Genomic DNA, 25,964 nt, shown 5'->3' with positions numbered 1-25,964 from the left:
GAAAGATGGTACAGATAAATAGAATATAAACCAAACACACAGCAGGACTCTCTAGATGTGTTCAACTTCTAGATTTTTGTTTCACTAGCAGTTAGCTACAGATTTCCTTCTAAGTATTTATAGGGGAATTGTATACTCATAATTTACCAGACAGCCCATGTCTCTAATACAGCAGTGGCTCTATTACACTGCAAACTGTTCTTGGGTTCAGGTGAAGTTCCTTTGGTAGTATATGGATTGTAACTAAATGTGCTCTAATAACACTTTAACATCCATGATTAAACAACTACTACTCATATGCCCAACTTTAGGTATAGGGAAGGGGAAGCTGATGCTCTGAGAAATAAGGAGCTGGTACATGCGCATTTCTTTCCATGGACTAGCCAGTATGTCAATGACAAATAAAACAGACTCAGGTACACTTGAAGCAAACCATAACAAGATTTACATGAATAACACCCACTACTCAGCATGCAAATCTCATGGTAGACACTCACCCTTCAGTATAATATAATTGGGCCTGATGTCAAAAGGCCTAGCTTTTAAATACTCTTTGGTGATACTGCTAAAACGAAACTTCTCCACCTTAAGATAATGTTGCTACTATTTTTATTTTCTACACATGAGTTGTTTTACCCATGTTCACACCCAATAAAAACCCCATTTTGCCTGGGGGATAGGCCCAGTGACCCAGAAAGTCAAACTTTATGCTGCCCCGGAGAGAGTGCAATTTAAATCTCATTGTGAGTCCATTCTCAGAGAAACACCCAAATGCTTAAAACCGACCATTCCATGTTCACAGTGAAAATGGAGAAGACAAAAAACACAGAAAGGAAAAGCAGGGAGAAGGGCCGGAGAACGTGTGTCCTGCAACTATTTGGATGCAGCTGCCCCACCTCTTTCCATTGCTGTCCCGAAGCATTGCTTTGCCCATCACTCGGGACTTTGTTTCCAGCTCCTGCACCTCCTCCAGCAACGTTTTTTTGTAGGTATGCTTGGCCCTGTGTCACAAGGAAAAGACAAAATGAACATGAATTTGACCATTGCACAGCTGTAAAGAAGAGCTGTTCCCCACTTGGGTCGCATCTGGATGCCCTCTGTCTGAGGCCAAGGGTCATGATGGGCAGTCACAGTCCCATGCATAGCAAAGGCTCTCCCCTCTTCGCCTGGGAAGTACCCCATGTCCTGCAGAACAAGGGGGGCCCATGCAGCTCAGAAGTCACCCCCCACAGGACACTGCTTGTTGTGGAAGGCCTGCAGGTCAGCAGAGGGCCCCCAGCCCTTCAGAACACAGACCAGGGTGCGTGCATGATCTTGGGGCTGTCTCAGAAGCTTTCGCTGCAGGACTGAAAACCCAGAAGATGCTTTAAATCCTCCCACAGTGGACGTATCAGGCCTCTGGGCTCTTGCCCCTCCTGTGATGGCCTCTAGTGTGGGAAGAGCCACTGCCCAGCAGGAATGGGAATGACATGGTACTGCCTGCTCTTCAGACCAACCCCCTGACCAGAGATGCGGGGTGGACACAAATATCGGGGCACAGCTGTCCCATCCTTGTCCTGAAGAGACTTACCCTTCGGCCCACAGATGTAGGCCTTGCTGGCGTTAAACAACTGAGACTGGTAAGAGCAAGCTAGCTGGCCTCTGCACCGCGATTTAAACCTCAGCCTGGACCTGGTGCTCTCCCTGCGCTGAAGGAAACGCTACCTGCGCCCTTTTGCTGATTAAACTAGAAGGAATTCCTTACAATGTCCAAAGAGGGGCCGATGTCAGGGTCTTCCTAAAATTGAGACTAAACAGCTACTGGATGGAAACAATAGAAGTGAAGAAAAAGCATTTAATAAGATACGGGTAAGAAATGGGAAGAGAAAAACCGTGGAAAGAAAAAGCCTCCTAATTCAGCAGAAGGGGCAGATTTTCTTACCATGAAAAGCTTTTTATTACTGTCAACATAAATGAATGTGAGGGTCCCAAGAAGCAGGACGCAAAAGCAGTGCAGGGGGCCCCCTCTGAAGACAGGAGCCAGTTCAGCGGCATCACACCCCCGCCCGCCCCCTGCCTTCACGGGAAAGTCTGTTAAGATAACGCTGGTCGTCCCCCAACACTCGAGGCTAATCTCTGCTGGGGCATTAGTACTCAGACACTGTGTACAGGCCTGTCATTCCTCTTGCCCAGAGCAAACAAGTGGACTCAGCCTCACAGGTCTGAACACGTAATACCTTAACTACAGCAAGTAGTGTCCTGAGACTCAGAGGCATAAAATACTGCAGTTCAAAGAAGAGCCCGTGGAATTTCCATTTAAACAATCAACGAGAAAACGCTTAACCTGTTGCTGGAAGGGAGACAGTCATAAAGAATGCTGAAACTTACACTGTTCAATAGTATTGACTCTGCTGGGCCCAAACTTGACCTTTACCCTGCAGGGTTATGGGGCTGTATTGATAACAAGCCACCAAGTGGCAGCGCCGCTGCCCTTGGATTCACTCCCGGGGTGGAGGCCCCGTGAGAACATTCTGGCTAATCCTGCAGGAAGAGCATCTCTCACTGCCCGGGCTGTCCTAACCCACCAAGCCCCTCTTCTCCTAGCTCTCTCCCCACACAGAGCAAGCAGGGCCTGCCAGCCTCTACAACAGCCCCTACCGTTGCCCTCTGGGCTAGGGAGAAAGGCGACACTGAGCAGTGGGCTTGGGCAAAGGCAGGCTGAACCACAGGACATGGAGCCCTGGAGATCTACAGCTCTGGCCAGAACCACTGGTCCAGATCTGCCCACTTCCACCCATTCACATCACGGCCTCAGGGAAATGATCCAAGCCCCTTGATGCTACCCGGCTGCACATGCTCCCAGTAAGGGAATGGCACCCATGTCCACAAGCCACTCAGAAACTTTATCGTATTTACCACCAGGCGAGCTCCTGGGGGCCTGGAGGGAACTCACCATGAGTTGAGAAGCTTGAGTGGCAACACTGGGGGTGATTGCTCGGGTCTTTCTGCAAGCAGCACTACAGAAACCATTTTCTAACCCAACAAACCTTACCCAAACGAAGCCTTAATAATGGTTCTGAAATCTTCCCTGTCAAAGTCTACATGTGAACTGATTCGAACTGAACACTCGCAGGTTTAAACGGCCATTCTTTCCGCATTAGCCACGGGTGTATAAGTGTCTCCCCAGGAGCTGGGGCGTGGCTTGTTCTGAGTTGCAGCCTAGACAGAGTGAGCCCCTTATCTGCGACCGGCTTATCCCCAGGCTCCAGGGTCCACCTCATGTAACCCCACATGGGGAGACCCCGTGGCCACAGAGGCGGTGGGGCCTGGCTCCATCACTGCCAGGGTGCGAGGGCCGCCTGTGAGTCTTCAGTCACAGCCGAGGATATCTCCAGGTTATTAGGGGCTTTCCAAATAAATACATTGGCTTAGAATCTTGAACTTTTCATGCTTCTGAGATGTTTTTCCTGGAGTCTTTCTTTGCATGGAAGGAGAGCAAGTCAGAAGGAAATGTTAAGTTCAAAATGTGGATGAAAATCTAAATGCGATGGGTTTCAAAAGAACTCAGTTTAGTTAGAAAGTTTTTAAAAAAAGATCAAGGTCCATTTGTATATATAAATTTCTTATTACCTTTTCTTTCCATTTAACTGCCTATCTGGGATTATAATGAGGAAATGAAGTCATTCTGGAATTGCTGAATGTATTGTGTGCTGACTGGTAAAGTACAAGAGATGCAGTTAGATAAAAGGGGGTTGGTTCCTGTGTTCAGCGGTCTTGAGCTTTATATTATTTTTATAAAGCAATACTAATGAATTTCTCCTAAATGAGAATAAGAACATGGTCAGCTTACCTAGGAATGTTGTCGTAAGTAAACATTTTGCAAGCATGTCACCTAAAGGATATAAAAATAGTTCTGGGCAATTTAAACTTCATGCTTCTAATAAAAATACTCCCTCACCAGGTATCACATAGAATCAATTATTTTAATAAAAGATGTGTTAGTTCGGCCCCTCATGAAAATTCCACGTAACAGGATAACAGAGTAGGTATTTTATGGCTTCCAAATCTGACTTGAGAGAGGCTAATAATGGGTCTTCATCCAGAAAGCTGACAGACTTCATGGAAAAAATGACTGAGTTACCTCATGCTATGTTTTTTTACTCTTAAGAGTCCAGGTCCTGGAATGGAAGAGAAGCCGAGCAAAGAAAGGAGAAAAAGCAGAGAACAACTTACTTTCTAAAGTGCTCATAGACATGCGTGTGAAAAGGCCTGCCTTGTGCTGGAATTTAAAAGCTCTGTCAAAACAGTTAATTACCAAAATTCAAAACAAAGCAAAATATCCTTAAGATTGATCCACGGCAAGATGAAGGAATTGCAACAGCCCCTTGGGAGATTCCTACCGCCGCCATATGCTGCCATCACAGCACAAAATTCTTTGGCTGCTCTTTAATTCCGATTCACTTAATTGAAAACTCTTCTTCGAAGTTGAATAAATATTCAACAATTTGAACCAATTTGATGGGTAGTTGTGGACAATCAGCAATAATCTTTTTGTTTAGTGTGCAGGAAGGAAAAACAGAACGTGTTTTATAAAGCTGAAGTTCAGAAGGTCAGAGGACACCATAGCTCCATACTGCGGCCTCACCAGGCGTAAGCAGCTCAGAATACGTTTTATCTTCTTGGGGGAAGCCTCTGAATTGACTTGACTCATCAACATATATTTCAGGATGGGAGTAAAATATGAGATAAAACATGGGCCCCAGGATCAGAGGGAAAATGCTCAAAGAAACTTGCAAAATTCTTGTTTTTGAGGAGAGAGGTAACTGTAGTTAAGCCATTAAACATGTATTACAAATCGAGCTTATATTTTGGGCAAATATCCAGGTGGGAGCCAATGTAGGCTATCCTCCCTGGCCCCTGAATAAAAAGAGACCAAAAGGTATTTAAGAAAGTGCCTCTGGAATTCAGCAGGGACTGTTCCAGCTCACCCAAGGCCAAGGGGCCGTGGGCTCTGGGGAAGGGCTGTGTGCTGGGCCCATCTTGGGCAGCAGTTGCAGGTGGGACAACCCTCTGCTGGCCCCACCAGTGCCTTCTTCCCAGGGTGTGGCCTCTGTTCCTACTGGCTGGCAAGCTTCTCCGAAAGGAAGTGGCTTTTACTCTTTCCATATGGTGGAGCTGGCAACTGCATCATTTGGCTTATCCTTGTTAAAATGTAAATGGTGCTAATTTTACAGTGCCAGGGGAAACCAAAAATAAGTTCTGTTTGAAGGAATAGATAATTTGCTTTATGGTGACTAGGAACTTTTACATGGAACATGTTGGATGAAATCCAGAAACAGAAAAGGAGGCAGAGACATGGAAATCTGCAGACACTCTCTTTGAAGTGGTAGAAAGATACTTCTCCTAACATCTCACTTGGCAAATAAATAGGCTCAGTAAAAATTTTTTTTCATGTCAGTAAGTAGTTGAATTAAAATAGGCTGTGATTAATTTATACTCAAATAACTATTCTCAATCACTATAAATTGAAAAGTAATCTGATGTAACCAATACCAAGTTATATGTATCTAAAACTAACCTGATTATCTCATAAAATTGAAGAAAGTTGGCAAGGTAATATATTATGCCACAGCAGAGCTACGTCCTACAAAAGCAAATAATAGAATTAACACCTTCTTTCAGTGCATTTATTAGATTAAGAAAACATCTGTCCTAGCTATAATAATTTCATTTCCAAGGCTTCTGATTCTGCAGACCAAATGGTGTAGTAAATCAAGCATTTAAGAAATTCCAATTATTTAATGTTTACTAACAGTTGCAAAACTTGGTGAAGAGAAGGAAAAAAAAAATCCCAAATATGTGTTATACAGTTCTCTCTCTCCATCTTTCTCTGCGTTACATACCATCAGTTGTCAAGATAATGACAGAATGAAGACTTTTTCAAAAGGCATCCTTAACTGTCAGGCAAGAACAATTCTCAGTGAGTGTGGGAGGAATGGAGAGATAAAAATGAAATCTGATGTCTTTTCCTGGAAGGTCTGGATTAAAGTCTCAATTCTTTGCCTCAGGGCTCCAAAATAATTAAGTTTGCCCGAAGTAAAGCCAATCCAGGCGCCTCAATTTTCCAGGAAGGTGATAACTATTTGTAGGAGGAATCGAGAGTACCCCAAACAAAAAACACTATTAAATCATTTGGAGCATTCCATCTTTTTCTCATGGATGAAATTAAAATCTACATTATGTTGGAACTTATTTGCTTCTTTCACACTGCATGCAAAAATAAGTTCAGCAGTGATGTATCTTGAAACATATAAACAAAAATTGAGTATGAATTATTTCCTATTTAATCTGGGTTAGGACTCCATCTTTATGATGAATCTTCTCATAGACCTGTAAACTGACATTCTAGAAGAATTATATTTGAAGGATTCCTACTGTGAATTATTTAGACAAATGAAGAATACTTCATTCCAAGTATTTTGTGAATTGAAATGATTTACATAAAAATAATTTTCCTTGAAGCATGGGATCTAAAGACAGGCTACATATGTGATCACTCAGCATTAATTTTTAGATATAAAGAGAAATGAATTTTTCAGTTATAGTCCTAAACCCAATGCACTGGATCTGCACTAGAAACTTTTCCTTATAATCATGTACAAGCGACGTCCCTATTGACCTTCATACAGTCCATCTTGGGACTCCTTTTTGCCTACAATTTCGCATCAAGATGGAGCACTAATTAAAAGAAAAAGAGCCCCAGCATTCTTTACATCCCTTGCTGGCAGGTGGCAGGGACCTGTTTTTTCAGAAGTCCCAGAGCATTTATATCCTATGTCAGGGCTTGTGAAAGACAAGTTTGATGACAGATGAGCAAGACCCAGGGTCACTCCTTCATTTTCCACTTACGCTCGCCACGCCACATCTTCGATCAGGCACGCAGTAGGAACCAGAAACAGTCCCAACCAGAAGTGTGCAGAGCTCAGGACCATAGTTGCCTGCAAGAAACAGAGGCGGCATGTGTATTAATGCCTTAATTAATACACATGAGTAAGATGTAATTCAATAAATGTAAAATATCCCATAACAGAAAACAATGAAGCAATAAATTCAGTGAAAGTTAAAACATTCACTTAGGAAGAACGTCAAGGACTGGCTGGGTGTTGGGGGTGGGGGGTCCTGTTCATGATCCCCATCAGCTCTTATCTCCATTCTTTTATTTTAATGAGTGTTGCCTCTCCATTTTATAAAGTGCTGCAAACTCCCTTCCCATCAGGAAGCTGGCTTAAGTCCTCCTACAGAGAAGTGTGGGCGCCCTGGACTCCCAGGCACCACTGGGAAGAGTGAGCTTTACTCTACCGGGTTCCTCCCTCTGCTCCACTCGTCCATCAGTGCCCGTTCCTTCCTGCTCATTCATTCACGGAATCAGTATTTGTGCAAGGCACAGTGAGTCTCAGCACCCAGCAGGAGCCCAGGAGTATGTGACAGTCCTTACCGTCAAGGAACTTAAAATTGTGTAGTACACACACACATACGTGTAGGGTGATCTCCATCATCCTGTGCAATGTGATAGAGTCATGACCACATCTGTGGGGTTTCAGAGGAGCATTAGAAGGCTGGGAAGACTTCTTAAAGATAGAATATGGGATATGCCCAGAAACAAGACGCCAACAGCTGGAGAAGCAGAGAGAGCAATCAAGTGGAATGGGATGCGGGGCACAGCCTTTGAAGAGACTTGATTGTTCCTGGCATGCTGAACCACAGAGTTTGGGAGGAAACAGGTAGAAAATCTTCAAGGAATAGAGTTTCAGGGCCAAGGTGATGTCAGTTAGGCCAGGAGTAGAAAGAGAACTCAGAACTGGTACAAAGGGAGCGAAGAGTCTGCTCTGAACAGCTCTGGGGGCTGAAGAGTAGAGTCTTACATTTCGGTTTTGAACGAGCAAGTGCAGGAGCCTGGACCTGGCTGGCAACTGGCAAACCGGCTGGAGAGGGGTTGCTTCTTGGAAGAGAGACTCAAGTTAAAGTGTGATGGTGCCCTTCCCAGGCACCGTTCTGCCTTGCTGGGACGCTCACCGTTTGATTCCACTAGAATAGGTCCGCCTTGCTGAAAGTCATCACACAGCAGGGTGAGGCTTCCGGAGGGGGCCGAGGCACGCTGGCCTCTGGGGCCGTGCAAGGCTGAGCACCAACGGGGTTGGTGGCACAGAGCAGCTCTGGTCATTGTGCACGGGGTGACGCTGGTTCACCCCGGCCCCAGCCTGGCAGCCAAGCTTCGACTCTTCGGTTCCATCTTCCCCTGTAGCCCTTGTTGATCCACTGAAATCCGTCTGAGCTGGGACACGCTGGGAGAGAAGCCTGTCCTGGCGGCTTTTCCTGAGCACACCTCCATCCCTGCACCCGTGGCCAAGCCCAGCCTAATTAAGAGGGGGCTTGCCCTTGAACTCCCCCACATGGCCCTGTCGGTGGTACTCAGGGCCTGATGACACTGAAGCCCAGGAGCAGTGAGGTTTGGGGTAAAGCTGAACTCCACCCCTGGCACGGGAGGACTTGCCTTCCTTTCCTAAAAATCAGAGTACTAGCTTTCTGAAAGAACAACTTAAAACCTTAAAAATATGTAAGCACATTTTGCCCCATGGATTACATCTCAGAATTCATCCTAAGGAAATGAGAAAATGTGTAAAGAAACAAGTACAAGAATATTCACATAGAGCTGTACTTCCAAAGAAAGTAAGAAATGTCCAAGAAGAGGGCTTGCAGCATGTATTGTTATATATAGTAAATATACTGCATGCCTATATAATATATACAGTAGCCTTCTAAGCAGCAATTAAAGTCATAACAGAATGATATTTACCGACATCAAGAGATGTCATGTTTTGTTGCTAATGAAAAATAGGTGTTTCAAGATGACATCTTATAGGGCACCGACCATGGCAGTGGGGCGTGTGGAAACAATAGTGGCCCAGGTCTCAAAATTAAACCTGAGATGTTGTCTCCTGATGCACCCACCCACAGGTCATTGCATCTGTATGTGTTAAACATTATATATATGTCAATGTCTATAATTTCTGTAAAGTCCTATTTTGGGATTTCTGCACCTTTGAAAACACATTCTAGAACTTCAAAAACAGCGGAGGGGTCTTTGATCGGCTTGAGACCACCAGGCCATTTACATATGTGCATGCTTCTATGCTCAGAAGCAATGCGTGGAAAGGTATGTCATACAACTGCTGAGTTTTATTTTTGTATCTCTCTGGCTATCTCTACTTCCTGTTTCTTCTACAGAAAACATGTATTACTTACATGAAAAAGAAAAACTTAACCTGAGCCCCCCAAGGCAAACCACAGGAGGGAGGGTGGATTAGCCAGCTCCCTTCTGCACGTCCAGCCATCCACCTCCAATCCTCTGGCCGCCACAACGGGCAGGAGCCCCAGTCGCCGGTGCCCTGAATTTTGCTCCTATTGCAAATGCCTAAGGTGGTGCTTGGACCACAGACGGTAGACCTGTTCAAGCCGTACGTGTGCAGATATGTCCCAGATCATCTGTTAGGCGTACTTACCAATGAATACAGCCATGTAAAAATAACACTTTAGTACAACAGTAATGTACTATTTAAAATAGAATGTGAAATTCGCTAAGAACATTGACTGTAGAGGGAAATAAGAAAAACAAACTTTGGGCTGCCCTATTGGAAATATGAAGCCCCCTTCCAAATTAATGGAGATTCATATGGAAATTTGGAAGCATTGATGCTTTGTTGTTGGTTTTCAAAACTTTAAGACATCATGTGTGTAGGTTGTTTTAAAGGTGCCTCCAGAAAGGTTGCCAACCTCCAGATTTTCACAGATTGAGGCCCAAAACCCCCCTGAAATCTTTGCTAGGGCCCACAGGCTGTTGTTATTTAAATTTAGTTAGATTGTTCTTGTTCTCTTAGCATAACAAAAAGATATGTTTATTGTGCTGGGCTAGGTGACAAATAGCCCTCTCCCCCACCCCACCCCACCCCACCCCACCCCACCCCACGTATACTGCAGAGTAGGGTTTTAAAAACATCCTTTTGATGTGCTAACAAGTCCCACTGGGGAGAATGCACCCCTCAGTTAACAACTTTTAGCTGGCGATGACTATTAACCACGTAAGTGCCAATCACGAAACAGAAACTCAGTGCGGTCCGGGAGTGCAGAGCTCAGGTGGGTGAGACTACCTGACACATTAGGACACAAACTGGTGAGAGCCCAGACAGGGGTGGAGGCTTGTCTGATTGTAGGAGCTGCACAGTACCAGCTGGACACCCACAAATCTGTGATCAGGGGTTAGTATTTTGGTTAGATTTGGCAAGCTACTAATCGCACACACATATCCACAATGCCCAGGACCAGCCTCCCATGAGTGTGATGACAGATAAGAAAAGGTTTTAAAAAGGAGGCTACTGTAAATTAGAGCCAGGCAAGGTCAATTTGTGTTCCCCAGGGAGGGATGATTCGGAAACAATGTGATCGAGACGGAGAAGGCGGCAGCAAGGAGGAGACTAAGATTTCTTTGTATGTCACCGTATGCCAGGATTTCCCATAGATCATTTCATTTAATCCTCACTGTCCCCATTTTACAGAAGAAAAATTAAGCCTGCAACTTCTCCCAGGGACCTGAAGCCAGAGAGCAGGGTCATCAAGATATAAGCCAAGGGTGGCTGGTCCCAAACCTTACTCCTTCCCCTGAACGTGAGGGATGAGGAGCTACCTGCTTCCTACCTGCCTCTCCCTGGGCAGGAAAGCTCACCACTAAGTTTAGAAAGCACGACACCGAAGGCACAGGTTTGCCTTCCATTTAATACCAGACACACTAGGCACCGAATGCAAAATGTACGCAAAAGGAAATCTAGAGAACTTGTAATGTTATAAAAACAAAAAGAAACACAGGGATCCTACCGCCTTCTCCTCCCTGGCTCTTGCCAACCCTCACCTTTCTCCCCTAAAATTTGTTTTCTTTCAAAGACCAAGGCAGTCCCAGTTTTGTTTGTGAGGTTTGGCTTTCTGAAAACCCTGTTTTCTGTGAACATGCCCGTGAGAAGGTAAATCCTCTTCTCTCTTTACTGCGAGCCGTTTTCGGAAGTGTGGCAGTGTAAATTCTGACACTATTTTCTCTGGTAGCTGTGCAACAGTTTACATGTTTAGGACTCCCCCCTGGCCCCACAAGCCTTGGCCGACAGGCAGGTGTGCTGCATAAATCCACCATCTGCAGGGAATTCTCAGAGGATGCAAGACGACAGATTGGTGCTGACTGTAAAGCAGCAGAAAAGCAAATACTATGTCCAGAGAAAGTACTTAGTGAGACCGCATTCGCTTGCCACAGGATGGAGGAAGCAAATTCCAGGCTGAAATCAAGTTCATTTCCTATAATCATTCATGCCCACTCTTCCCCCATACAAAATGCCGGTAGCCTGGTGCCAATTTTAAGCTCAGATTTACCGCAAAGGGAAAGAATCTCAGTTGCCTATCTGGACCATCCTCTGAAGATTACCCTACAGACTCATGTCAGAAGCCCTGTGGGAATGAATGCAAATGAATTTTTAGAAAAACAGCCAAGTGATCCCAGAAGCACCTACATGCCTCTGATAACTCAAAACCTAGCGCCACACACCCAATCCTGACATTTAAATGCCAACCCACTGCGGCACCTGGTCCACTTGAGTAAAAGGGGATTTGAACCACCAGGAAACGGTAAGCACAAAAATTTGCCATCTCTGTCTCCCTGTTACCTGTTCCTGAAGGTGGGAGAGATTAAGCAAGCACCTAAAAAGATAATTCCTACAAATGTAGTGTCATTAAAAAAAAAAACCAAAATGTACACTAAATGCTCTCCTGATAGTGGGCTTAACTGATATGTTTTGTCACCAAAGCATAAGGTAGCTTTATCAATGGATGCTATTTTGAAACTGTGGTAGTGCTTCACATGATAAGGGTTTTTTCAAAAACATCCTCTTAGGGGCTTAAGAAGCATGCTCACCCTGCAGGAAGGTGAGGCGATGTTTTTTGGGGGGTTATAATTTCAATACATTTGTTGGCAGCCGTGCTCAGAAAATAGCGCCCCATGCAGGGCAGCCGGAAGGCCCCGAACTTCCTAATGACAAATCATCCCACACCACTAAACTACATGCTAATTGCGCCTTGGCATAAGGACCAATGAGACCCACCAAATGGTTATGCTAATAAGGCATATGGAGCCGCACCAACCAGGTCAGAGCATGAGAACTATATAAGCAAGCCTCTCCTTCCCCTCTGGGTCCTGCCCAACTCATTTGTTTCACAAAGAGCTGAAGAATAAAGCTTTCTGCAGAAGAATCCTGCTGTTGTTGCATGCTGTTCTTGCCGGCGAGGACAGGGCACGCGACATACATTAAATTGCACAAAGCTTAAGTATTTTGTTCCAAGAGTCTTGACAACTGTCTATGTATCTCTGTAGCTATCACCCAAAATAAGTATTAAGATATTTCCATCATCCTACAGTCCTCTTGTGCCCTTTTTGGGCAATCTCTACTCGCAATATGCAATCCCAATTTGTTACTAGGGCTAAATTTTGCCTCTTCTAGAATTTCATATCGACAAAAAGACAGATATTCCATTTTTTTTGCAAGTCTGGCTTTTTTGTCCAACATAATATCTTTGAGATTCATCCATGTTGTTGCATGGGTCTACTCTTTTTAAGTTTTTGAATAGTATTTCATTGTGTGAATATATCACAGTTTGTTTATCCAGTCTCCTTTGAATATTTGGCTGATTTCCAGTTTGGGCCTATTATTAAGAATAAGGCTATGCACATGTATACTAGTCTTTTTTGTATACATACATTTCCATTTCTTTTGGGTAAACATCTGGGAGTGGGGCTACTCTGTCATACGGGAAGTATGTGATTATAAGAAATTGCCAAAGAGTTCTCCAAAGCGGTTGTATGAATACAGCGAATGTGTGAGCATTCCAGTTGCTCCGTAGCCTTGCCAACATTTGGTATTGTCAGGATTTTTTTGTTTTAGCCATTCCTGTGGCTCACTGTGGTAATTGTTGTGCATGTGGGGGCTACTCTGGCCAACATCACCATCACAGGAGCTACTTAGAACTGAAGCCACAGGAGTGGGGGCCCTTCTCCACTGACTGGCAGGGCAGCTCAGACAAAGCTAAAAGCTCCAGAAAGAAAATCCTGAAGCAAACACAGACTTGCCCTCTTATTTCAGGGCAGGTAGAACGTGGCGATATTTTTTTAACTGGTGGCAACATTTAAGCTCTTGTTTACTCCCCAGCCAGTGATGAGCAAACTTAGCCCAGTATACCCTCAACAGGCTGTGAAGAGGTAAAGTGTGGTCACTGTACTTTGTCTACTTATTAGAGACAAAGGTGAAGTCTTATGTCCCTTGATTTAGTTCCTTTACAGGTCATGTTGATTTCTCCTTTTTCCCTGTAGCACCTCCTTTTAGAGACCAAATGGTTAGTCTAAACAAACAGCTATATTTTATCACCAGGATGATCCCTGACCCTGCTTTGCACTCATTTCCTGAAGCAGTTTTTTGGATAAAAAGACAATTCTTACCATTCTGCACAATGCCTGGGACAGGAAATTAAAGCAAGGACATCAACTATTGAAGCTCTAGGACATAAGGCTTTTATTTCCAGGTAAGAATGGGGCAGGTTTAAAACTGGTACTGTGTAATTTAAAAACAGGCAATATGGATACTCTTCTACTTTCAGGACGAGAAAAAGCAACACTGACTGAAGACACATGTGTAGTCACTGTCTCCCATGCCACGGGGCAGTTGTCCAGCATGGGGAGGGCTGTGGGGACACCATGGGACCAGCTCTGATGCTCCTCCTGCAGATAGGTGGGTTCATAAACTGCTCTGTGCCTCAGTTTCCCTCTCTGCAGAATCTTGACAGCAGTGGCACCTACATCACAGGGCTGCTGAGCCCAGGGAGCTGGGTTCATACACATTCCATTTTACCCAAACTCCCAAGAAGCTCTGGGCTACACCTTCAAAAAAAAGCATATCCTTTTCCCTTCCTTAGTATCTGCCTTACTCTCCCAACCCCCAGACATCTGTACAGAGCTGCTCCTGCAAGAGCTCTGACTGTAAAATGACTTAGATGGAGCAAATGAGCTCAGTGGCCAGTGCATGGTACCGGGGCGTCTGAGCCTTTGCCAGCTGGCGGAGATCCATCCCTCAGCGGGCCTTCCTGGAGCAGAACAATCTGGGGACCCCTCGATGAGACATAGTCTCCAATGTTTTCTTTAACTCTGACAACTGCAACTGAAATTTAGCAGCAGCTTGTAGTCCCCCTGGGATTCCTTCTGCAGATCTGGCTCGCGCCCTCTTTCACTCTGGCCGCTATGTTTTTCCTGCTCCTCCACACTAAAGTTCAGACTTCTTTTTTTTTAGTAGAAATACGTTCTCAGGGAGAAAAGACTTGACTTAATAAAGTTTTTATGATAACCACATGAATACTGCAAAATTGCCATCCCAAGGACCAAATTAAGAAATTAAAATAACGCTTTCTACTTTTAAAGTTGATTCATGTCTTTCATGAAACTAAAAACTTCACAGCAACAACCCATCTTGCCTTCCGTTCTCCAGAGGGTTCCGAGCACTCATGTGTCAACCTCTCAGTTACTTAGAGGACACAAGAAGATGAAGGAGGCACGCGCTTCCGAGGCTCCATGTCCAGGCACTGACACGTATTGACAGGATGAGTGCATGTGCTTAGACACCTTACTCATTGCCAACATACACCGCTGGGTGCACAGAAGGGCTTGCCGCTCAGCCTGCAATGACTCCAAACTCCTGCCAACAGGATTCCAAGTTATAAAAAAGTATGTTTATTAGTCTAAAACCAACCCTCACTTCTTCCCACCACTTCCATAGCATTTCCTGTTTTCATTGATGACACCATTGGCCTCAGGCATGATGAGAAATAGGTCTTTGTTTCGGCTTCTACTGTCTTCTGCCAAACCTCTTTCTCTGAGTGTTCCCACATATATTCTTTCCAAGCCCTACAAGAGAGATACTAATTGTTCCCATTTTATAGTTGAAGTAACCGAGGCTCTGTGGTTAGGTGGCCAATTCGAGGTCACACGGTAAGGGATTTGAACTCACGTCTCTCTGACTCCAAAGCCCAGGCCTACCCGTGGTATGAGATCATATGCTTAACAGGCAATGGCTTTACTGTCTGCTCATAATTTACTAGGATATTCTTTATTATGATTTGCTAGCATTTCAGTAACTTTTATTTAAACAAATTGCAAGCCTTTAAATTTGTACAATCCAGTTTCCATTTTTAACCCAGAAATCCTACTCTGACTTTACTGTACATAGATGAATTCGTTTGCTGTATTTCTGATCCTTATCTTTTTCTGTTCTGCTTTAAAGGTAACATTTTTAAATGATGAATTAATAACTATTTCATGGGAAGGTCGTCATTCCCCCGAGCAGTTACGTTAACAAGCAGTCATGTATCCTTACTCAACCCAGCAAAAGCTGCCATGTTGGTGCTCAGCTAACAAACAACATGGCACACAGCCATTAATAGATGGCCCAGAATCCAAACAGGCTGCAGGACTGGATTGGCTTTCATGATTCCTCATTATTCCTCTGTGAGACAACTCTTAGTAAGATTGGGACCTGTGGAGCAAAAACATCCTAGAGGACATCGATGGATTAGAAAATAGTAATTTTTATAAAAGGAAAGTAATTTGAGTTGGAGAAGAGGCCTCCATTTGATAGCCTCGCAATTCTCGAGATTTCCAGCTTGTAGCCACTTAGACTTAATTGTACTGTCGTTCTTACTATTATGAGACTCCCCAGAGAGATAAAGGGTCCCGTGCAGTGGTCATGGATCATCTCAGCTGCTCTCTAGGTTCAAACCCATTTTCCTGGAGGTAAATGCTCGTGCTCCTCTAAGTGTGGCTAGGAGAGTGCAGCTAGTAGTAGTCCCCCACCTGGCTGTGACCTGGGCCCTCGGACGCAGCACCAGAGACTGAGCCTGGACATGCAGAATGCCATGTGACAGTGCTAGAAACCCAGTAGCCGAGCTCCCACGCATGGAGCCTCATCACTGCATGGCCCTGCTTTTCCAGGTGCAAAACACCCAGTTATACCCTGCCTCACGCCGCAGGCTTACATCACTTCCAGGTAAGATCAAAGACCTCAAGGCGAATAGCAAAATTTTACAACTTGTAGAAGAAACTGTGGGAGAGTATCTTTATGACCTCGGTTAAGTTTTAGAAAATTTGATATAAAACAGCAGAAACCATGAAGGAGAGGAGATTAGTTTGGCTGCATAAAAATGGAAAACTTTTGCACTAAATGACACCATAAAGTTTAAAGAAAAGCCACAGATAGAGATTTTTAGTGCACATTCTATCCCTGGTTATGTATTCCATGGAAACTCATACACGTCCACAGATATGTACAGGAATGCTTGTTGTAGCAGTTTTGATAATTGCAAAAATAATTTGGAAACTCAAATGTTTATCAATAGGAGAATAAGTAAATTTTGGCATATTTATGTAACTGCAAACAGCATTAAAATGAATGAACTACAATTATATCACTATGGATAAGCCTCAAGCACAATTTGGAAAAAAACCCCAGACAGCCCAGTGTTGAGGAGAAGGGTATATATGATACAACCTATATAAAGTTTCAAAACCCTGCAAAAATCCACAGTCTATTTATATTTCTATAAGTTTATGCATTCATAATAAATACATGAAAACAGTAAACAGTGATGAGAGTATTTCTGTCTCAAGGAGAATGAGAATTGGAGGGCAACTAGGCGGATTCAACCATATGGTGAACATTTCCTTTCTTTTCAAAAAGAGATGAAACAAGGAACGTGCTAATAGTTGAGAAGGCTGGGTATTGAATTCCATGTCCTTTGTCTCTTTGTGTGTCACAATGTTAAAAAAAAATCCCATTCTTAGGCCACGGGTGCAGCTGTGTGAGGTGCTGGGTTAAAGGGCGGTCATGAACTCACAAAGGTCCAGCTCACAGAGTGGGGCCGCTGGGGCCATGTGGGAACATTACGAGCAGTCCTGTCCTCCGGCAGGTAGTAGTGCTCGGTGTAGCTAGTCTGCTGCTAAGGCCCAGCAGACTAGCATAAGCTGTGTAAGAGAGACACGTGTGTGGGGTTCACTGAGATCCCTTCTAGGGGTGGGTAATGAGAAGCCCTCCAGCCACGAGGGGAGTGGGAGCAAAGGCCCAGGTTGGGAGCGATGCGGGTTGACTCTGCAGGAGAAAAATGTACTTGGGGTTAGAGCATGTGTTGGGGGACAGCCCTGAGACAGAAGACGGGAATGGCAGACCCTGGGGTTCAGATTTCATTCAGGAGATGACTGAAAGCCACAAAGGTCATTTGGAACGGGGATTGTTAATCAGGGCACCAGCTTATAGGAGGGATCGGAGATGGGCAGAATCGGGGGCCACCAGAGCAGGGGAAGCATGGAGCCCCGTGAGAGCAGGTGCTGGAGGTGGAGGGGAGGGGGCTGAGGGTCTGAGGCCATGGGACCCCAGCCTTCACAGAGTTCTGGCTCTGGAGACAGGCTGAGGAGATGTGGGCTTGGAGATGATGAGGGTGGCCATGGCCAGGAGGAGAGGGGCGTGACTCCCCTCTCTGCGTGCCAGGCAGCGCCCTCAGCCTTTCCCACAGATGAGCTCATTCCATCCTCCCAGCAACCCTGAGCGGTAGGCGCTCCTGTAATTCCTGACTCACAGATGACGTTAACTCAGGCAGGAAAGGTCAAGTCACTTGGCCAGGGTCACACGGCTGGCACAAGGCAGAGGCAGGTGTGTGGGCCCAGCCGTCCAGCCCCAGAGCCTGAGCAATCTCACAGGAGGCGGGCGGCCCTGAGCATGTGGGGTCAGGTGTACCCCAGTGACCATGAGCCTTGGAAATACAGAAGATCACAAAGAAGGGCCCACGCAGTACGAAGAGGCTGGAGACTGGAATCTGTGCGATCTTGTATCAGGAGGTGGGGAAACAAAAAGGAGCCAGGACCCCATGAAGCCTCCATTAGGGAGGAGGAGGGTCCAGGACGGAGCTGCTCTTCCAGGGCGAGGGATCCGTAGGGCAGACAGGGCAAAGGAGGGGGACAGCAGCAGATGAGTGAGTGTGCGCAGGGAGGGCACCCAGTGGGGCTCCGCCTGAATGACGACATGGCGAGGAGATGAGACGGGAGTGGACACGGAACCTTGAAATGTAAAAAAACCAAGAGGGGAACTGCTGATGGGCGGTCCCAGAGCACGTGAGAAGGGGTGACACCGAGGCCAGTCGGAGGACATGACTTTGGACATTCAAGGGCTGGTTGTTAACTCAGAGATGGGAGGAAGGGCAGCGTGAGTAGCTGGCGGTTTGAAGAGATTTCTGGGTGGCAAGGAGAAAGTGACGGGAAGTGCCCTCAAGTAGGGCAGGAGGTGAGGCCACATGTTCAGAACAAAGAGGTCTGGAGCTACGGAGGAGTAAAAGCCTTTGGAAATGCCGCTTAGAGCATGGGTCAGATAAACAGACCTGAAAATACCAGGGAGAGCCCACCTGCTAATGAATTTGATGAAGATACAAATCATCTGCCTTTCTCCAAAAAAATGGGGAACAGCCTAAGAGCACAGAGTTAAGCAAGCAGATGGTGTGGGGTGACAAGATAGAAATATCTGAACCCAAGAGGGTAAGAGATTTAAGGAAGAGAACAAAGGAACCACTCTGGAACCCAGTCAGAAAGAAGGAAGACAAAAGCAGGGAGAATGGTGGGGTATATTCATGCTGTATTTACTGGACGTGAACTACAAGGCTGATGGATTGGTAATAACAGTGAAGTCGAGGAGCAACTGCATGGGCATGAGATGTGGTAGTACAGGCTGTGAGCCAACGAGATGGGATGCTAAGATCTTGCAGAAGATGCAGATTGCAAGGAGCAGGCAGTGCAGGGGTAGCTTTGCTGAGTAATAATAGGGAGGTGGCTGCTGAGAAGGACCTCACAAGTGCTGAGGAGGTCAGAGGGTTAAGACATAATAACAGAGGAATTGTCCATGTAGGTAGAAAAATCCCCAATGATGTAGCAAAAGTCAGGAGTGAGGCCTCAGTTTGTGGCTACGGCAAGGGTTGAAGATGCTGTAAGCAGACGCGTGAACTAGAAGGGAAGAGGCCTGGATGGTGTTCAGCAAGGTGTGTGGGCGCCTCCATCCTGGTCCCAGGCCTGAAGTGAGAGGTGCAGTGCAATATATACCATGTACGTTGACTGAAAAACTATTTTTTGTAAGCAAAAGCCAACCAGCACAGGAGATGAGATGCTTTCAAAGGACAATACTGTATTTTAGCTCCTGTTATGAGTCCAATGAGAGAAAGGGGGATAGAGAGGAAAATAGGTGGCAACCAGGCAAACAATTGGGGTAAAAGGCATATGTTAGAGGGATGTGGAGGCATCCTTGCAGGAGGCAAGCAAAAGGAAAGGTAAAACTAGACCAGGGCCGTATTTGAATCCAATGCATTGCCTCGGGAATATACTGTTGACTTCCTTCCACGCACCCAGGACCTCAGATCTTCTGTACAATTAAGACACGTACGTATCTTCCTAGTGCCCTTGGTGAACGACTGGGCTTTGAATCGGAGTCAGTCTCCTCTTTCGCTCGCTTCCAGGGCCCGTGAGCAGCTTGGGTTTGAAGGCTCCTGAGTGGCTTGTGAAAGGACCAGGCAATCCATCACGTGCCCTGTTTGTGCCTTTGTTCCCATTACGACTGTAATTCAGATGAAACACATACACGCGCATGCATGTTCAGGCGTGAAAGTTAACACCATATACAGTCATATGCAATACTACATATGTGCAGTGGGGTTAATTTACAGTTACTGCGGGACCCATGACTTTGTAATTTCCTGGCTTTGGTCTGTATAACTTTTCAGACTCAACATTTTATTAACTTTTTCTTTAAAGCAGCTCTCTGTCTTTCGGCTGGTATTCCCCATCGTATTCGCTTGTGTATTTCCAAGCTGAACAGCATGTTGTAAAAGTCTGTCCATTGCCTCTCATCTCTCTCAGTCCATCTGTATTTTTTTACATCCAACCTCCTGGGTCTTCACCTTTCTGGGCTCTGTAAATTTAATCAATGTATTTTTGACTTTCTTTACCAGGTCACTGTTGAAAATTTACATAAAACAGATCCAACTTTTTTTCATCACATCGTAATAGAAACATTTCGGCTCCATTTCTCTTTCCCATATATTTCAATTTCAATTTATGTCTTCAATACAGCGTCCCTAACTTAAAAATCCTTAGCTACATGCAAACATGAATACTTTTGACTGGTCCTTCTATAGAGAGCCTGCTACATTTGTGGCATTCTCCTGTGTTAAAATTGGGTTACCATGTGAATAATATTTCTTATCATATGCTCTTCAGAAAATAATCCAGACCTTCTTTTCTTATGTCCTTTTTCCCCTTAATATTGTTGAAGGCTCTGGGGGATTTCTTTTGCTTTTATGGCATTGTATTTTAGTATTTTTCTGAACTTTGGAGAAGTGAAGATGTTTTCAGTGGAGAAGTAAATAAATGAATAGTCTTTTCCCCATTTTTGCAGAAACAAAATCAATGAGGTTACTTTCAGTAGCTATTTAAAAACAGAAAACTCCTAGCTGATTGAACAATTTCTAATGCCTTTGAGATTTTGAATTGCAGAAGATTTATTGTGAGGATCTATTTTGTTTTCCCTCATATTTTTAACTTGCTCTCTCACTATGGCATGTAAATTGTGATACAATTTACGTCTTTTATTTGTTTCTCCTTTAAAAACATTTATTAGTAAGCTATTATGAATTCCTTTGTTTTCCATATTAACTGCTTGCTATCTCCTTACCAGAAATGCTTATATGTTTACCCCCAGAAAAAGCAACAGATATGCTATATTCTTGGAAAGAACAAAAACATAAAATTCAAATAAACTCTAAAGCTGTCACAGTTGAGCTTAAATCTTTGCTGGTAGTTCCTTCTACTGACCTGGAAAAGTCTGAATTCTATTCCTCTTGGGATGCCTCTTTAAATACTTCCCCTTATTTCTAAATTTTTCTTAGATGACCCTTACTGGCCAAGAGAATTCCAATCATATCCCTTTTCTTGTGTTTTTAAAAAATAATCGTATTTTTAAACCAATAGCACTTATTGAAAGGTACCAACCAAAACAACTGGATTACTCTGAGAAGTATCAAACTGAGGTTCATTAAACCTATAAAGTACTACCTGAAAACACTTAAGAAAAAAAGGAAGGTGCCTTCTCGTTAGCTTTCCACAAAGCGGCACTACAGTAAGAGCTGAGGATCACACTTGGTCCACTGAGCAGACAACACAACTGCTAAGCGCTGAGGCACTCCACGGCTTTGGACCTCCATCTGATTCACGGTATCCACGACAGTGGGCTGAGGGTCAGACAGTACCAACGGTGGGCCGGTTAGACAAAGAAACTCCAAGGTGGCCAGAAATGGCCAAGGAGAAATAGCTTTGCATTCTATCAGGGTAAATGGAACCCAGCAGTTAAAGGAATCATCCTGGACGGCGTTAGTGCGGAAGGGGGTTGCCGACCATCCAGGGCTCTGCAAACTGTTTTGCACCGACTCACCAGGACTCAATCAGAGGATTCTCCTCTAATGCTTCAGTGTCATGTCCCCACTAATTAATTCATAGATTAGAATTTAAATGGAAATTTATGGGATTAGGACTTCTTCTCCATTCAGCTTGACTTAAAGATGATGATTTACTATTTTTCCTTTAATTAAAGGACACCAGGAAAACATTTGTTTTGAGCCCTGATATGCAAGCCCACAGAGGCTCATTTCATCAGCAGGGCCCGTCTGCGTCCCCACAATGAATTACTTCCGCAGATGCTCGGGCCCAAAGCCTCCCTGAATCCTTCCCTATAATCCCCAACATCTGTTCTACGTCCAGTGCTGACCAACGTGGGAATCGGCAAGTATTGGCTGTCACCGTCGGCACAGATGAGCAAACATGCTCACAGAGCATCAGCTGGCCCTGTGTTTTCCAGCTGAACGTGCCGGACATAAGTGAGGCTCTAGCTTAAACCATTTGCAACACAGAGGAAACACCTGTTTAGACCTCATCCAAAATAAATGTGTGTTGAGTATTTTGAGGGATTTGGGGTCGACAGCAGCAGTTCAGATTACAGAGCTCTGGGTGTGTGGGTCCATCACATACTCCAAATTCCTAGGGTTGATGTTAACATGCACTTTTGCAATGTTTGGAGTGAGGATGGTCCTTCTAAAGTTGGTAAGAGTCTTACTCTTTTGTGGGTTACACACAAAATTTCATGAAATCCATAGCTTCAGCCTCAAACAAACATCCCATGTTACCTTTTTTTGGACTCAGGCCTATTACCTATCAGAAAAAGTTAAAATATAGTGTGCTGTTTTTAACACAATGCTTGAGTTATTTGGGGAGACTGCTATGACCCAAATTAAAAATGAATCATTGTATACTGGTGAATTACAGTGTAATAATAGTGAGCCTTATTTCCATTTCTACCCAAACAACTGCCCATCTAGGGAAAGGGACGAAACTCATTCAAGTTTGATTATCAGTGGAGGCCCTTTATTTTGTTTGAGGTGTTGCTTTCTTCCAAACGCACACAAGGTAGAATAACTAGTGAGTGAGGATGAAACGAAAACTAAGGCCACAAAATCTACCATGAAACATCAAATGAGACGTCCTGCAGGTAGGAAGCTTGCACAACTCACCGGAAGTTAATATGGTGAGTTTAATGACTAAGGAACCATCTCCTTGGGCTGGAGTTTACCCATCTGGGGCTGTATTATCTTGCAGGGCAGTTGCTGGTTTGCCCACTAACACAGAAAAGGACTTTAGTACTTGGCACTAGAATGTTTGTTCATTGCAAAATTCGGCAGCATCTAACTCTCTGGCATTGGTATTTGAGACAGTACATGGTCTGGCTGGTGTCTATTATTCAAAACCCTGCCTTCTCTCACTAGAGCGCTGAACGCCAACATGCAGGACTGTCTGCATTTCTCCAGAACCTCAGCCCATCTTGTTCTCTGCTCAGTGCCCCATTCTGCCATTGTCTCTACTTTCAGAATTTCTCTTCCGCCTTCAAGATTCAGTCCAAATATCACCTCCTCAGCCTCTCCAGGCAGAATTAGATTCTTCCTCACGGGTCTCTGTAACAGGAACAAGTCTATTGCTACCGTTGTTTGCATGACGACCCTCTGCCAGGCACCGTTCTAGCCACTTGTCTTCCCCTCATTTAATACACACAGATGATCCTCATCCTCCATTTTACTGAGGTGGAAAGTTTGGTTCAGAGAGGTCACACGCTCTTCCTGCAGTCACACTGCTGGCTAGAGGTTAAGAGCCACCACCTGCTCCTGGTCCATGGACCTCAGAGCACATGCTCCTTCCGCTGTGCCTTGTCAAGACATGCGCATTATGCTTAGTGTTATGCCTGTGTATTCACTCATCTTCTTCACTAGGCTGCAAGCCTCCTAACAGGAAGTATATGTTCTCCACGTCCCGGAATCCACAGTCACTGATCTGCAACAGGCAGCCACTTCCTAGTGGATTTACTCGAGACAAAGGAGAAACTATTTCTACACAGCATAGTATATATACCACACATTCTATATTCCTGCTTTGTTCAGGTATAAACATCTGGAAAGGAAGTTGAGGCCCAGCACATGAGCACCAGCCAGGCTAACACCTGTTTGTAAATCTTTAGCAACTGACACTAAGTATTTTTGTCTGGGCACTTAAGGATTCTTTAATTGGCATCACGTAAACCTTTCCTCTTGGGAGGCTTTCTAGCAGGTAGATACAATGTCAGGCTCTCTGCACATGGGTCTATTTTGAGCTGAATAGCTAGAAGTATGCACTCTGTGAGGGGACTACAATCAGTGGGCTCACCATCAGCCAGACCACCTGATTGTTGCTGTATGGTTGCTCGCCTTTAATGCTACGGCCATGGCCCTGGTGGTAAATTCTCCTGGAGACCTGACTCTGAATGCTATCTTCAGAGCAAGAGTCCCAAAATGTACTGACAAACTGGCTCCAGCCGGACTTCCTGCAGTAGTCCTTGTCACTTAAAGTACCTGCTGGGAAGGCGGGCCACGTGACAGACGCTCCACTGACCTCAGCTACGTGTGCGGAGACCTTGGCCTGGGCTTGCTCACGGCACAGAAGCTGGTCCACTCCATGCCTTTGGGAGTGCCTTGGTACATAACCCTCAGTCTTCCCTGGTCCGCTGGCTGCAGCTATGGGGATATGCCTACCTATGTCCTGGGACAATCATCATGATTGTTGCCATTTACTGAGCCAGAGTTTGTGCTGAGTCCTTGAACATGAATCCTTCTGTTGAATTAGTACAGTAAACCCTATGATGTTGGCACAGTCTCCACCACCCTCATCTCCCTTTTGCAGATGATATATAACAAGGTATAAAGAGGTTAGGTGACTTGTCTAAGGTCAAATAGACAAGAAGTGGTCTAGCTGGGAGGTCCTGGGCTCTGGATGGTTGTGCTACCCTGCCTCTCAGGCAACCCTACATCTTATTAAAGCAAAGACACCAGTGAAAAGTAGGAAAGGAATCCAAGCACATGCCTGCCAAACCGGGCAGAAAACCTGGGTTGGCCCTGCTGTGTAATCCCGTTATCAGCGGAAGGAGACGCTGAGTCAACAGAAGTCGGAGGACAAGGTCATGGGCAGCTCACAATAACGTCCAGGGAAGGGGAAGCCCAAATAAGACGAAACGTGAAATTTGGGGGCATTAAATATGGTTCCTTTCAGGTCTAAACCCCTTGACTGACTTCCCCAGCAGGTCTTGAGCAATCAAAACACCCGAGACAAATCCCATAAGCATACCTGATTGAATAATCCAGATTCTGTTTGCTTGGGTTCGGAAGCATCAGAACTGTTCCTTTATATGCTTGCTTTGGCTCCCCTGCAGTTTTAATTAAGCCTCCCAAGGCTCACAAGCATATTAAAATTAGGTGGAAAGAAATTAAAATTAGGCGGAAAGAAAGCCTGCAGCCTTTGATGCCCGTGGCCACAAGGCGTGAGCGTCCAGGCTTGATCTTTGCGGGGGCAGCCCCAGCTGACGCTCAGGGCCCACCCAAAGGGACAGGGTTTTGTTTATTTTCCTTTGTGGGGAAGGAGCAGCGATTACTCCAGTGATGAGAAGGTTTCTTTCTTGCGGGAAGCTGCAACAAAACAGGCACCAGGGAATCCCCGGGCAGGTGGCATTTCTCCTGCGGGCAGTCCCCAGGGTGGGGAAGGGGCTCTTCCCAAGGCCTGCGCCTGCGGCCTCCCCCGTGCCGGCCCCTCTGAGGTGCGCACTCTACGCACAATGTCCGTGCAGCCACCGAGCCAATGCACGGCAGTGTGACTTTTTTTTCCGGCTTCAGGGGAATGAAGTCTTGTCATGTCGCCTTTTGTAGGGAAGTTTATTGTAAACCTGAGATTCTGGCTCTGCCTTTTCCTGGATACGACTCAGCACTTCTTGTCGAGTATCTTCTCCTGTGGGGTGGCCCAGGGCTTCAAGATTCTTCCCTGATTGTACCTCAGTTTGGTTTTGGCATTTTGAGCAGATCGTGCACCTTGCTCTTCCTGCCCCCCAAGCATGCGGAGAAACCTGAGCCCACCTCCTCATCTGCCCACCTGCCAGTCCAGGCCCTGGAGCGCCAGACCCTGAGACCAACAGGGCTCGCTTCCTTGCCAGCAGGGACTTGTGACGGACTGGGCCTGGGAGTCAGGGAGAGCAAGGCGCCACGGTGGCGGCCTGCACAGGGACAGGCTGGGTAGGAAGCCAACGAGACAGCCGACACTAAAGGGCCGTCACCACGGGGGAAGATGGAGGTCAGAAGTCCAGGAAAGGTGTGCAAATTCACTGATGGGCAATGGACAAGACTGGATGCTTGAATACAGAATTGGAGGGAAGAGG

General features: G+C 45.4%; 1 protein-coding gene across 3 annotated transcripts in view; it reads right to left on the bottom strand.

Moving 5' to 3' along the window:
- The window catches only part of ATP8A2 (ATPase phospholipid transporting 8A2), a 518,682-nt gene that overhangs the window by 44,331 nt on the left and 448,387 nt on the right, over positions 1-25,964 (bottom strand). For all 3 annotated transcript variants that reach the window (XM_037003923.2, XM_073228342.1, XM_073228389.1), the window contains exons 34-35: positions 6,889-6,977; positions 897-1,001 (exon numbers count right to left, since the gene is read on the bottom strand). In XM_037003923.2, coding sequence (XP_036859818.2) covers positions 897-1,001; positions 6,889-6,977 — 194 coding nt within the window. The remainder of the gene's footprint in view (positions 1-896; positions 1,002-6,888; positions 6,978-25,964) is intronic.

Source organism: Manis javanica, chromosome 1 (genome assembly GCF_040802235.1).
Source record: "Manis javanica isolate MJ-LG chromosome 1, MJ_LKY, whole genome shotgun sequence".
In the NCBI taxonomy this organism is placed as follows: domain Eukaryota; kingdom Metazoa; phylum Chordata; class Mammalia; order Pholidota; family Manidae; genus Manis; species Manis javanica.
This window is presented reverse-complemented; position numbering and strand designations above follow the sequence as displayed.